Consider the following 14,041-nt stretch of genomic DNA (forward strand, 5'->3'; position numbering starts at 1 on the left):
GATGAAACATTTTTTGTTCCTTGTGTTTTTATAGGGCTGGTTGGGTAGAGCAGGGGCCATCAAGGCACTGTCTGCAGCAGTCAGGTACATGGCATTCCCACAGTCCTTGTTTTTCCCTGTGCTAAGGATTACATCCTGACTCCAGAGGACACACTGCACCAACCTGTCCCAGCCTCTCCTGACTGAAGGTGACAGGCAAGGAAGGGAAAATGGACTTTTGCTGTCTTTTAGATTTGCCACTTAAAAGCAGGTGCCCTCTACAACTGAGGAAGCCAGGAAATACTTAGGATTAGTTGGTTTGTTTGTTGTTTTTTTTTTTTTCTTTTGCATTATCCATTGCCCTGCCTGCTGTGTTTTTCCCGGAGCACTCTGGAAGCTTAGAGAAACCTGATTGCAAGATACCAAACAGCCCTAAAGGATTTAGACCACAGGAGAGAGGAGAACTTTAAAAAGTGGTTCACATAGCATTCTGGGGCAGTGGCTCACTGCCAGCCTTTGGAGCATCCCAAATGCCCTCAGCACCAGTGCTGGGACAGGGGACACTCTTCCTTTCAGCCCCATGAACTGGTTTGCCACAGCTTCCCAGTCCAAAAGTCCTAGGGGGGTTGGGTTGCAGTTTGGGAATTACACAGTTTAAAACATTTTTTTCCTCTAGCCCAGCTCAATTCAATGTGTGAATGAGGAGCAGCAGGGGAAAAAAATCCATACTGGACACCCTGTTCCACCTTGGCTGCCCCTCTGGAACCTCCCCTGTGTTTCCAGCAGGTCTGGGGGGGGGTCCAAAGGGACCCCAGCCCAGGCTGATGGTTCCAGAGGTCACTGCAGATCCAAATATCCCTTTTGGACCTTGTTCCCAAGCTGTCCCCAAGCTGGCAGGGCAGGTGTGGAGCCTTTGCCAGGCTGGGGGAAGAGCCCCATCCATCTGCCTGGCACATGTTGGCCCCAGCCTCAGGCAGAGCCAGCCCTCTGCTCCCTACCTGCTCCCCACCCCTCTGTGCACAGCGGGGCCTCCCCAGCCCCAGGAGGAACCGGGTCAGCACCAGGGACTTGGAATCTGCAGATCAAAGGAGAGGGATCTGGGACTGGCCTGCAGCTGGGCTGTGGAGTGGCTGTGCCAAGAAAAGGTAAAAGAAAAGCAGACAAATGCCTCGGGCATCAAACCTGCTCCAGGAGGATGCTCTTCAGCTGCACCATGTGCTCAGCTGGCAGAAGGATCAGATTTTTTTTTTTTTCTGCTGATGCTTTTTGCACCCACTGGGATCCACATAGGGTTTTTTCATTTGGGGTGGGGGGGTTTAGCATCCTATTAGTGCTAACTAGCTATGGGGTTCAGCCTGGCTTGTGGATGACCCCCAGCAGTGGTGCAGGAACACTGTGTCCTACACCACCCCCTGCCCAGGAGGGGAGGAGATGCCTGGGCATCACCCCACACCAACCAGACCCTCAGCTGCCCACTGGTACCATGAGGGGCAAACTGACCCAGGAGAGCCTGCAACAACTCTTTTGCTGCCAGCAAAAATCAGCTCAGACCAAAAAACTACAAACCCTCCAGCCAAGCGCCCTCCTCGCCCCACAGAACAACCCACAAAAAAAAAAAAAAAAAAAACAAACCAAAAATTCTGCTTTGCCCAGCAAAGTGTTGGAGCTGCCCCAAAGGCTGTGGGTTAGAGGTGTCCCCCACCCCCTTTCCCCTCTCCAGGAGGCACCGTGTAAAACTCAAAGCAGAACCTAGGACAGACCTGGGCTGCTCCTTTCATGCACTGGCCTGACCTGCAGAACCCAGCCCCTGGTGATCACCCGCATCCCTCAGTGCCTTCAAAGAGCCTCTTGATTGATGTGCTGCCCTGACTCATGAGCTTCAAGAGGCTTTGAAGACACTGGGCCAGGCTCAGATCTCTCTCAGGCTGATGCAAATCAGGAGCAGTGGTGCTGACAGCAGTGCAATGAGCCACACTGATGTCAAGCCAGTAAAAATAAGAGGAGAAACAGCATTCGGGGCTGTCCTCTGCCTTGGAGGGATCTTCAAGGGTGAAGGAGAGAGCTGCAAACCTGCAAAGAAAACTCAAGAGGAAAGCAGAGAACACAGGGCACTTGTCCTTTCCTGCAAGCTCAGGAGGGATGGTACACGTGATTTTTAATTTTTTTTTAACAATTAATTAAAGTTCAGTGAGAAATGCAAGCTCTCAGCCAAGGGCAGCATCCTAGCCAGGATTAGGACTGGGGAAAGCTCTGGAATTGCTGGATTCAGCCTGGGAGCAGCACTCCAGGGTGCATTGGAACTTGTCACCTGGGACTGGCTGGTGGCCTGAGAGCTGCAGGCAGCACGTGGGGAACAGAGATGAGGGGCAGAAGGAAGATGGGTTATCCCTGGGCAAACCAGGCCACAAGAGGCAAGAGTTGGGAATGTCCCCAGACAGGCAGGACACTGAGCATCACCTTCTGCCCAGGGTGCTCCCTGGCTCCCACTGCAGCCCCCCTGTTCACAGCCCTGTCACCCTCTTCATAGAATGGGTTCAGTTGGAAGGGCCCTTAAAGCTCCCCCAGTGCCAACCCCTGCATGGGCAGGGACACCTCCCACCAGCCCAGGTTGCTCCAAGCCCCATCCAACCTGACCTGAGACACTGCCAGGGATGGGGCAGCCACAGCTTCCCTGGGAAACCTGGCACAGGGGCTCAGCACAGAATCTTTAGCTTGGAAGAGACCTCCAAGCTCATCCAGCCCAACCTTGCACCAACACCACAGCCAACTCCTAACCCATGTCCTTAAGGACCAGCTCCAAATGCCTTTTCAAGGCCTCCAGGGATGGGGACTCCACCACCCTCACCCCAAAGAATTTCTTCCTCATCTCCAACCTCCGTCTCCCCTCTCCCACTTGGAAACCATTTCCCTTGTCCTCTCCCTACCCCCCCGTGTCCAAAGCCCTCCCCCAGCTTTCTTGGAGCCCCTTCAGATATTGGAAGGTTGCTCTGAGCTCCCCTGGGAGCCTCCTCTTCTCCAGGCTCAACAACCCCAATCCCTCAGCCTGGCTTCCCAGGGAGCTGCTCAGCCCTCTGAGCATTCCAGTGGCTCTGCTCTGGACACCTTCCAGGAGCTCTGTGTCCTTCTGATGTTGGGCACTCCAGAACCGGACCCAGAACTCCAGGTGGGGTCTGACAGGAGCAGAGCAGAGGGGGAGAATCCCCTCCCTCGACCGCTGTCTGTGCTGCTGGTGGTGCAGCCCGGGACCCGGCTGGGTTCTGAGCTCCAAGTGCACACTCAGGGCTCTCACCCTGAACTCCTGCTCCACCTGAAGTTTCTTTCTTTCTTCCTCCCCAGGTGTGGTTTCAGAACCGGAGGGCGAAATGGCGCAAGAGGGAGAGGTTTGGTCAGATGCAGCAGGTCCGGACCCACTTCTCCACTGCCTATGAGCTGCCCCTGCTCACCCGTGCTGAGAACTATGCCCAGGTGAGCACATCCCTCCCATTCCATCCCTCCAATGCCTGCTGGACACATCACCCCTCTCCCAGCCTCCCTCACACAGATCTTTGTTCCTCTGGTTCATCCACCCACCCTCAGGCGAGGCTGCAAGAGCATCAGGGCTGGAGTGATCCTAACAAAGGGCCAGGAATTATTTAGCTGGGTGTCCTGCCCACCTCCCTCATGCCCTGGCTTGGTCCGGCCATCTGGAAAGCAGGCAGCAACGTGGAACATCTTGCAGCCACCCTTTAGCCAGAGGTCACCATGCTCAGCACAGCCTGGGACACTGTCCTTCTCCCAGCACATCTCCCATTGGTTTGGAAAAGGTACTTTCCAGGAAAACTCCCTGTTGCTATGCCTAGGTTTTCCTGCCCCTTCTTTAGGAGGCTGGACAAAAAAGGTATTTTTCTCGTGACAAATTCCCACAGTTATCTTCCAGCACTTGGCTGTGGTACTCACAGGTTACTCAGTGATGGCTGGGGATGCTTCCCAAGGGCCTTGTAGGGCTGTGCTCCAAAGGAAGAGTGGGAATAGTCTTGCAGTTGCTCCTGGGGACTGTAAGGACTGTTCCTGTCCTGTCCCAGAAGGCAGGTGACACAGCTCCCTGCCTCCTTGACCTTCCATCTTCTCACCCCATGTCTTCAGATGCTGCCAGGGCAGATGGGCATTCATTAGCTCTAGGGCTAAGCTATGTTCCAGCAGACCACTCCCTCCATCCTGCTGAATCCTCCTCCCATCACCCAGAATTTGCTCCAGGGCACAGTTTTCCAGGCAGGATGCTCAGAACCTGACTTGTCCTCAGGGATGAGCTGGGAGTTCCTGCCCCTTGATGCCCTTGCTGTCAGCCACCTCCCTTGCCAGCACCACACCAAAGCTCCCCAGCAGCCAAGCCAAGAACATTTAACCTCTGTCCTGCTTGGCATCTCCCCCAAAATGAATAAGAAGCCCTTATGAAATAGCTGAGAGATGCCAAAGCACTTTGCCAAGCAGAAGACACTCTCAGCAGCCTTTTCAGCCCTCCCTTCTCTTGCCTTTGTAACTTACTCTGTGCCCTCCCTCCGTGATGCCCTCCTCTCCCAGCCCCAGAGATCCTAAAAAACAATGAAAAGCAGTTTGCAGGAGGTCCCAAGGCTGAGTGCTGTGGTGAGGCAGTGGGTGAAGGACCCAAGGACCCACTGCCCTCTTGCTCCAGCCAAATGGTCACCTCCTCCCAGCCTTCATCATCCTGCATGCCCATCCTCCCCACCACAGCACACCTGCAAATACTGAGTGAGCCCCTCTCTCTACTTCTGCAATGTCATTTAAGAAGTGATGCTGCCTGTGCCAAGAGCTCCAGAAAGTGCTGAAAGTTAAAAAAAAATATTTAAAAAATTAAAAAAAAAAAAAAAAAAAAAAAAAAAAAAAAAAAAGAAAGAAAAAAAAGAAAAGCTTGGAGTGGGAGGAAATGGACAGAAAGACCACACAGCAGAGCAGGGGCACAGTCCTGCTGCCCTCTGCACTCACTTACCCTACCAAGGATGGCATAGAGATTTTGGTCCCCAACTGCTGGCTGGGGTTGTGCTGCTGCTGGTGATGCTGGCAGGGACCTGTGCACCACATCCTGCAGCACTGGCTGCTCCTTGCACACAGGGATGCCCTAAAAGCCAGGGGCTGGACACCCTCTCTCACCTCAGACCTGCTGCTGGTGCCATCCCCAGAGCAGCCCCAACGCTGCTTCTTCAGCCAGTGGAATGGTCTCCCAGGGGAAGGGGGGGATTCCCCCACTTGGGAAAGTTGTAAGTCTCAGCTCCAGGGGGTGCTGGGACATCTCCTAGAAACAATAAGATGAGAAGGGTTGGACCAGGGCATCCTGGGGGGCCCTTCCAACGTGACTGTGATTCTATGCTTCCCACCCTCAGATCCAGAACCCTCACTGGATCAGCTACAAGGGAGCTGCCTCCCCTAATTCTGTGATTCTAAGAGGTTCTGTGCTTCTTTTCCTACCCCCAAATCCAGAACCTTTCCCGGATCATCAACCTCCCCCAAATTCCATGATTCTTAGAGCTTCTATGCCTTCTTTTCTCACCCTCAGATCCAGAACCCTTCCTGGATCAGCAACAAGGTGCTACCTCCCCCAGTTCCATGATTCTAAGAGCTTCTGTGCTTCTTTTCCCACCCCCAAATCCAGAACCCTTCCTGGATCAGCAACCTCCCTTGATTCTATGATTATAAGAGGTTTTATGCTTCTTTTCCCATCTCCAGATCCCAACCCCTTCCTGAATGGGCAACAAGGTGCTGCCTCCCCCAATTCCACAATTCTAAGAGGCTCTGTGCTTCTTTTCCCATCTCCAGATCCCAAACCCTTCCGGGATCAGCAACCTCCCCCAATTCCATGATTCTAAGAGCTTCTATGCCTTCTTTTCTCACCCTCAGATCCAGAACCCTTCCTGGATCAGCAGCCTCCCCCAATTCCACGATTCTAAGAGGTCCTATGCCTTTTTTTTCGACCCCCCAGATCCAGAACCTTTCCTGGATCATCAGCCTCCCCCCAGTTTCACGATTCTAAGAGCTTCTATGCCTTCTTTTCTCACCCTCAGATCCAGAACCCTTCCTGGATCGGTAACAACGGTGCCGCCTCCCCCGTGCCCGCCTGCGTCGTTCCCTGCGAGACCGTCCCGTCCTGCATGTCCCCCCACGGCCATCCCCACGCAGCCGGAGGTGTCTCGGAATTCCTCGGTGTGTCCGGACCGGGCAGCCACGTGGGACAGACACACATGGGTGGCCTCTTCGGTACGGCGGGCATGAGCCCCGGCCTCAATGGCTACGAGCTGAACAGCGAACCGGACCGCAAGACTTCCAGCATCGCTGCGCTGAGGATGAAGGCGAAGGAGCACAGCGCTGCCATCTCCTGGGCGACATGACCCGCCGGACACCCAGAGAGCACACGGGGACGACGGCCACCTCCATCCATCCGCCTGGGACTCCAGACAGCAGTTGCCTCCTCGGCTTGGGGGTGTGAATGCAGCACTTTTAGCAACCCTAGGTATATAAAGTTAACCCAAGTGGAGTGTGCCCGGCTTGCCCGAGGGCGGGCGGGGAGAGGGAGGCTGTGGAGCAGCACCTCCCCCAGTCACAGCTGGGTTGGGATGCGTCCTCTCTCGCCACCACCTCCCCAATAACCTGGGCATTTTAATTTTTTTTTTCTTTTTTTTTCTCCCTGCTCCTTTTTTCGGACACCACATCTGCCTTTCCAAACAGCCAGAGCCTTCGCAGCAGCTTCCCCCTCCCTTCTGTCATCCTCCACACACACACACACACAGAAATTCCCCTCCTAACTTGTCAATTGCTCAGATCAATTCTGCCCTGGGGAGGGGACTGGATGGGGACACTGGCACCAGCAAAGAGACCTCTCAGGCTGCTCCCATCCTCTAAGCAGGAGCCACAGCTTCCCACAACTGAGCAGGGGACAGAAAGATAGAATCAGAATCATAGAATCGTCTGGGTTGGAAGGGACCTCTGAGATCATCAAGTCCAACCCTTAAACTCACAGCTAGAAAGAAGACAGCATTGCCCCATCTCCTCCTACCCTGCTTCTTCTCCATCACCAAGAGGTGCAGCACAGAGCCAGAGGAGCCTGTGAAGGGAAAACCTTGCAAGGTGCCACCACTCTGGAAGTTTTTTTCCAGCTCTCCTGGCTGGAGGTGCAGCCTGGCAGATGATGGCTCAAGGACCACCTGAGCTTTGCTTTGCTGTGCCCACGGGCAACGTTGAGGCTGATGTGCATGATGGGGAGCAAAACCTTTCCTCTGGCTTTTGCTGGGTCAGGAATTACCCCCCTCAGCCCTGGGAGGGGGGTGGAGTTGCTGTGTAAATGCACAGGTCCCCAAAGAGCCTGCCCTGAGAACCAGCTCAGGTGCCAGCACACAGCCAGAGTTGTGTGAGGCCACCAAACCCCTCACACACCTTGGCCTGGGGTCAGGGATGTGCAATAAAAGCCTTTCCCTGCTGTGGGCATCTCTGCACTGGGAATTGTGCAGGGAGCAGGCTGTGGACAGACCTGAGGCTGGGTGAGGGTCTCATCCCCAGCCCCCCCAGATCCTCTTCAGCTGCTTAGTCTGAACCAGGATGTGCCCCTGGTTTTCCCTCCCCGTGCTCTTACCTGCACAGCACTGCTAAGTAACACCTCCTTCACAAGGCTAAGTCTTTCCACAGCTTTTCAAAGACCTTGTAGAACTAGGAATAAATTTGGAACTTCCCTTTACCCCACTGAATTATCACCAGGGAGAAGCTGAAGGACAGCTGAGCACTCTCAGCCAGGCAGTGGGGCTGTGCAGGCTCAGCTGGGGCACCCAGCTCTTGAGATTTGGAAGGGAACTATAGGATTTTACTCCCACAGAAGTTTGTGTCCCTCCCTGCCTTCCTTGCTCCCACTCACTCTTAGGGGATCATGCAGTTCAAGGTCCAGGAATATTTACTACTCTTGGAAAAGGCTCCAAATAAGCTACAGCCAGAGGTCAGGTTTCAGGTGGACGAGGTATATGAGTATTTCTGTAGTGCCTGGGCTGCCATACACTACAAACATGATACACCATTGCTAGATCAAGTCTAATATATATTTATTGGAACAAGAAAAGACCAGTAGTCCTGTCTCCTTTCAGAATTTTCAGAAATGCTAAGAGATGCCTTCCTTGTTCCCAAGGAACCTGCACACATTTAACCACACCATTTGGGGTTGGAATCAATCTTTGGGGGTCCCTTCCAACCCCTAACTTTCTATGATTTTATAATTTTGCCTCTCCCTTTGCAAGCAGCCAAGACTTAGGCATCCAGCTGAGCCATGGGACATGAGGGCTGAGGTGATGGTGACCACAGGACAGGACAGGATCACACAGAGAGCAGTGGGAGTGTTTGTCACCAGCAGTGGGAGGTCTCTGTCACCCTCACCCCCTGCCCCAGAAGCCACCAAGGGCCCTGGGGCCACCCCAGGGACTGGTGATGGGAGGCAATTCCTCCAGCAGATTCCCTGCAGGCAGCTGAGTGCCTGAGAGCATTTTCACCCCAGTTCTTTCACATCCCAGAGGATTATCCCTGTATCCCTTGTCTTGTTAGACAGGCAGGAGAATCTCCTGGCAGCACTCCTGGTATTTAGGGAGGCTTGGCCCCTGCTTCCTCTCACCTTAAAAATCCACCTGCAAAGCACATGTTGGACTCACTCAATCTATTTTAAATGCCACCCAGCCCTGCCCCTGCCCCAGAGCATCACCAGGGGATGGGGGATGTTGTTCCCCCATGGCCCCAGAGCATCACCAGGGGATGGGGGATGTTGTTCCCCCATGGCCCCAGAGCATCACCAGGGGATGGGGGATGTTGTTCCCCCCTGGTCCCAGAGCATCACCAGGGGATGGGGGATGTTGTTCCCTCCTGGCCCCACTGCTCTCCAGGCTCTGCTTCACCTCTCCAGGTGCTGCCTCCTCCATACCAGCACAGCCCCTCCTGCCCACAGCTCTGGGTCATGCCGGAAGATGCTCCCCTCAGAAGCCTCCAAATGCAGTTTTTAGGTTACGTGCATCTGTAGTCACACACATTTTTTGATTAGTTTAAAAGTTTCTTTAAACTAGCTGTTAAATTAACAAGAAAAGCTGTATAAATATATATATACTCTTTTATATATATATATGTGTGTGTGTGTATCTTAAGCTAGCCAACCTGCAGCTACTGCATCTCTTAAGGGTCACAGGGTCAGTGCTGTTCTGGCAATCTCAAATTACCATGATGATGCCTTTCTTAATTATTATTAATTATTATTATTATTATTATTTTAATACCTTTTGACTCTATTTATGACTTTCTTCTCTATTTATTTCTTATTTAGCATTTTACTCCTGTCCAGACCTTGACTTGCAATTCTGTGGCTTGGCTTTGCCTTCACCCCCAGTCACCCCCCCAATGTCTCACCAACCTTGGCTGCCCCAGCACCCTGTGGTGGCATCCTCTGTGGGTGCACCCTCTCATCTGCCCTCTCCCACCTCCCAGGGGTAGCAGGTATCCTACAAGGGGTTAGAAACCATGGTTGGAAGCACCACAGAGATATCCCAGAGCTTTTCTGACAAGGAGGAGGTAAAGGGTGGGAGCAGCCCTGGTTGCCACAGTGGCTTTCAGAGTGCCCCTTGCTGCTGGCCACTGGGAGGTACTTTGTGCTGTAGTTTGTGGCTCAGTAGCAAACCAGTGGTGAAGAGGTTTGGGGTTTACTGAGCTCTAAATCCAGGCTTTAAGGGTCCTGAATAAAGTCACCAGGAGAAGGGGTGAGGAGGGGGCCAGTGGAGCCCCCAGGCTCATTGCCCATCACTGCTGCCTGCCCGTGCTCCCAGCAGGATCTCCAGGCTCCAGCTGCCTCCTCCTGAACATCCTCAGGTCTCAGCATCCCAGCACTTACCAGGACAGATCCCATGGGGAAGGAAGACCAAGGTGCCAAGGAGAAAGAGAACCAGGTTGCCTCTCCTCTGGAGCTCCCAGCAGCACTGAACACCTCCCTGCTGGAGAACACATCCCTGCTGGAGCAGGTCTGGGTGGGCAAGGTGTTAGGAGAAGGCCAGGTGAAGGGACAGGGTGTCACAGGTGAGGTGACAGAGCTGCAGGACACGTGGCTTCCCCTGCCCCATCCTCAGCTGCAGGGATGCTGCACCAACCCAAGTCAGGATGCTGGCTGGAGGTGTTCTGGGGCTTCTCTGTTTTCCCAGAGTACACCCAGACCTGGCAGCACGTTGGTCAAACCCTCTGCAAACAAAGGCAAAAAAAAAAAAAAAAAAAAAAAAAAGAAAAAAGAAAAAAAAAAAGTAGTAGTTTCCTGGAAAAAAAAAAAAAAAAAGGTTTGAGAAAATAATCCAGCAGAGGCAGAGCCTCGTGTTTATTTTCCTGCTTTGACTGACACAGCAAAAGCAAACAGAGCAAAAAAGAAATTAAACTGACATGGGAAGGGGGGTGGAAGGATGGAAAGTCATTCAGCCCTCTGCAGCTTCCCCAGGGGAGGGGGGAGGAGGTGATGGAGCAGCCTTGCACCCCCTGAACTCTTTGCTGGTAGCACGGTTCCCCCCACACCCCCTCCCCACATAGCTAGGTAGGTAGAGCTAGGACTTTTATACTACTGATTTTGAAGGACAGTTTTCAATGTGTAATAATATATCAGTTTAGGTGTGCAGTGTTTGAGAGAGACTGGGAGAAAGAAAGAAAACAAACCTCAATCAATATTATTATTGTTGGTTTTTGTTGTAAAATATTGTAACCTTGTATAAATGCAAACTTTTTTTTTTTTTTCCTTTAGCTTAACAGCCTGGGGTAGAACACGTTAAAAAATAAAGTTTTTAAAAAGTTCGGGGAGGGTGGGAGGAGGGGGAAAGAATTAAAAAAAAAAAAATCATTAAAAATGTTGCCATGTGAGGTTTGTGCCATGCAATGTTATTGCCTATGCAGCTATGTATTACCAGTTCATTACAGTGGAATATTAAAAAAAAGAACAAACAGTCTTGCAGCTTGCTTCTTTTTACCTTTTTTTTTTTTTGAAGTAAGCTATTGCACTTGCATTTTTTTTTTTTTTTTTTTTTTTTATTTTATTTTTCCAGGGTTTTTTTTATTATTATTTTTCCAGTTTGTTTTTTTTTTTTATTTTTCCAGGTTTGGAAAGCAGTGGCATCCCTGGGCAGTCCCCAGCTTAGGAAGCAGGAACACTGATGCTGCTGTTTTGGTTTGCAATAAACTCCTTCTCCTTTCTCCCCTCTCAACTGCAACCTGGCTGCTTTTGTTCCTGACTCGGGGCAGATGAAATGTGATCAGAGGGGCCTCCGAAATCTCACGTTAATTGAAGCTGGCAAAAAATACTAACAGTGCCCTTTTGAACTGCTGACACAGTGCAGGGTGGATTAGCTGGGGGTAGATTAACAACAGGTGGCAGCTCATGGGCTCACTGCCTCTCCCTCCACAAAGAGATGGGCACCAGCCAGCTTCACTTCCCAGAGCATCCCCACTAGCCAGGACAGAGGGCATGGTGGCCACAGGGAAGAAGGGAATGGTTTCCCTTACTGCTGCTTATGGCACAGCTGAAGCCTTCCAAGGTTCCTCTGGACTCTTCCAGCCTTTCCCAAGCAACAAGGCAGGAGGGAATCCACCAGGGAGAACACGATGCCCAGGATGCTCCTGCTGTGGCACCTCTGATTTTACACAGCTCAGAAAAAGCTCTCCTGGAGTCCAAAGAGACAACAGCCAGAACTTGGCAGTGTAAGAACCTGACACTCTGCTCCTTTCCCTGTGGAAGTGCTCCTTGGTTCCTTGGTCTCCCAGCCCAGCTCTGCCAGAGCCCTCCAAGCCTCTCAGCCCCTCCTCTCCTCCACCAGGTTCCCCAGATGGCACCCAGATGATCATAGAACCATAGAATCATAGAATTGGCTGGGTTGGAAGGGACCTCAGAGATCATCAAGTCCAACCCTTGCTCCACTCCCCCCGTGGTTCCCAGCCCATGGCACTGAGTGCCACATCCAGGCTCTTTTGAAATATCTCCAGGGATGGAGAATCCACCCCTTCCCTGGGCAGCCCATTCCAATGGCTGATCACCCTCTCCAGAAAGAAATTCTTTCTAATGTCCAACCTAAACCTCCCCTGGCACAACTTGAGACCTCTTGTGCCCTCTTGTCTTGCTGAGAGTTGCCTGGGAAAAGAGCCCAACCCCCCCCTGGCTCCAACCTCCTTTCAGGGAGTTGGAGAGAGTGATGAGGTCTCCCCTGAGCCTCCTCTTCTCCAGCCTCAACACCCCCAGCTCCCTCAGCCCTTCCTCACAGGACTTGTGCTGGATCCCTTCCCAGCCTCCTTGCTCTTCTCTGGACCTGCTCCAGCACCTCAATCTCCTTCCTGAGCTGAGGGGCCCAGAACTGGACACAGGACTCAAGCTGTGGCCTCACCAGGGCTGAGCACAGGGGCAAATGATGCTCACTCCTGGCACCAGAGACAGCCCCAGCCCTTCCACCTGGGCTGGGTGACCCACAAAGTGCCCTTGGCCACCCAGGCAGAGCTGGGAAGGTTCCTACAACCCACCAAGAGCCTTTCCACCACTTGGCTGGGAGCATCAGCTCAGCTGGAGCATGGCTGGGGTTTTGCCATCTTGCAAAGCAACAGGTCAGGCAGGGTTATCCCAGTCCTCCGTCCTTGCAGGAGAACAATTCCTCCCTCCCCAAGCACTCAGAGCCAAGTTCTCCAGATGCTGGCAAACCTCAGGCTGTTGAGCACCTTGTCCAGTTTCAGTAGCATCCTGGTTGTAGGGGTTCACATCAGAAAATGGTCCTAGCATCAACGCTGCCAAAGAGCTAAAAAATCTCTCTCTGAACTCCAGGTAGTGGCAGGACCCAGCTTAGAAATGTACATTTCTTTTCTTGAAGCTGCACTTTCCCTGCTGGCAATACAAGAGTTGTTTAAAACACCTGGAAAAATGTCTCTCCAGGAGCTGTGGCTCCAGCACCCAGGTTAATGTGTTCCTTCTCTGCTGGGGAATTATGACTTTGAGGCAGGGCAAAGTTCAGGCAGTTTTAATGCAAAACAATTCTTTTCTTCCTGTAAACCAAAGACGGTTTTCCCCTTTTTTTCTTCCTCTTTTTAAAAGCAAATTATTAACCTCTAAACAGATGGATGTACAACAACCTCCTCATTGGCAGGGAAGGTACCAGCCAGGCAAGGTGCATCTGCTCACGGCCAGCTGGAGCCCACATGTCAAGGTGTTGTATTTAATCAGAGACAAACAAGTGTTTATTATTTGTGGAAGGATCTTCCACTTTCCCTTGCTTTGCTGTTTGCAGCTTCCAGGGCAGAGACAGATGCTCCCAGTTAGCAGTCTGCTCCTTTCCCTGCAGTCTTGCTGGGTTCCTGGGGCTCATTTTACAATCCAGTCTGCTTCCAAACTTTCCCCTGCCTGTTGGTATCAAGTGTGGCAAAGGGGCTTTTGTTCCTCTCAGACTCCAGCTGAAGGCACCCAGCACCCAGAAGAAAGGTTTCAAAAAACAAGGACCTGTAAATTTTCAGAGCAGCAGGTGAGAAAGTGGTTTTTTTCTTGTGGTACCTGCAAAAGGGAACACAGGGCTTTTGGCCTGAAAAAGAAATGTTCAAGTGGCTTTGGGCTCATCTACTGTACAAACACAAGATGGGTATTTTTAAGTGGAGCTTTTCAGTCTGTCCCAAGCTTTAGTTTTACACATTCTACTGCTGCACAGGACAGGGGACTCAATCTCCATCCTTCAAAGCACAGGGTGCAACTTATCATCATATGTGGAAAACCTCACTTGGGTCTGTATATCCCAAGCTCTTCACACCTTTTTTTGTGAAATGGTCCAGGTTTCACCTTTTTGCAGTCCCTGCCAAGTAAAACTTGGGTTATAAATCCCAATAGATATATCTTAGTAATTGAACAGATCTTTTTATTATGACTCCCTAGAAATACTCACAACATGGATTATTTCCCTTTTGCAGACACCCTTGGCCATCTTATCTTTTGTCTTCCCCCCTGCATATGGTTCATACTGAGCACTGATTCAAGTTCCCAGCTCTAATGAAACCATGACCAGGTCCCACTGTC

The 14,041-nt window shown here is 51.8% G+C and overlaps 1 protein-coding gene and 2 long non-coding RNA genes across 7 annotated transcripts in view; 2 read left to right on the forward strand and 1 right to left on the reverse strand.

The window, feature by feature from the left end:
- Positions 1-6,906, forward strand: part of ALX4 (ALX homeobox 4) — a 36,930-nt gene extending 30,024 nt beyond the window's left edge. For all 4 annotated transcript variants that reach the window (XM_071744954.1, XM_071744956.1, XM_071744957.1 and 1 more), the window contains exons 4-5: positions 3,316-3,444; positions 6,033-6,906. In XM_071744954.1, coding sequence (XP_071601055.1) covers positions 3,316-3,444; positions 6,033-6,356 — 453 coding nt within the window. In that variant the 3' untranslated portion in view covers positions 6,357-6,906. The remainder of the gene's footprint in view (positions 1-3,315; positions 3,445-6,032) is intronic.
- The window catches only part of LOC139796635 (uncharacterized), a 521,507-nt gene that overhangs the window by 389,722 nt on the left and 117,744 nt on the right, over positions 1-14,041 (forward strand). The window lies entirely within an intron of this gene.
- Positions 3,916-5,353, reverse strand: LOC139796623 (uncharacterized). Its single transcript, XR_011726071.1, has 3 exons — positions 4,964-5,353; positions 4,713-4,798; positions 3,916-4,104 (listed from the first exon to the last, which is right to left on the reverse strand). It is a non-coding gene; the product is annotated as an uncharacterized lncRNA (long non-coding RNA).

This window comes from Heliangelus exortis, chromosome 5 (genome assembly GCF_036169615.1).
Source record: "Heliangelus exortis chromosome 5, bHelExo1.hap1, whole genome shotgun sequence".
Lineage (NCBI taxonomy): Eukaryota > Metazoa > Chordata > Aves > Apodiformes > Trochilidae > Heliangelus > Heliangelus exortis.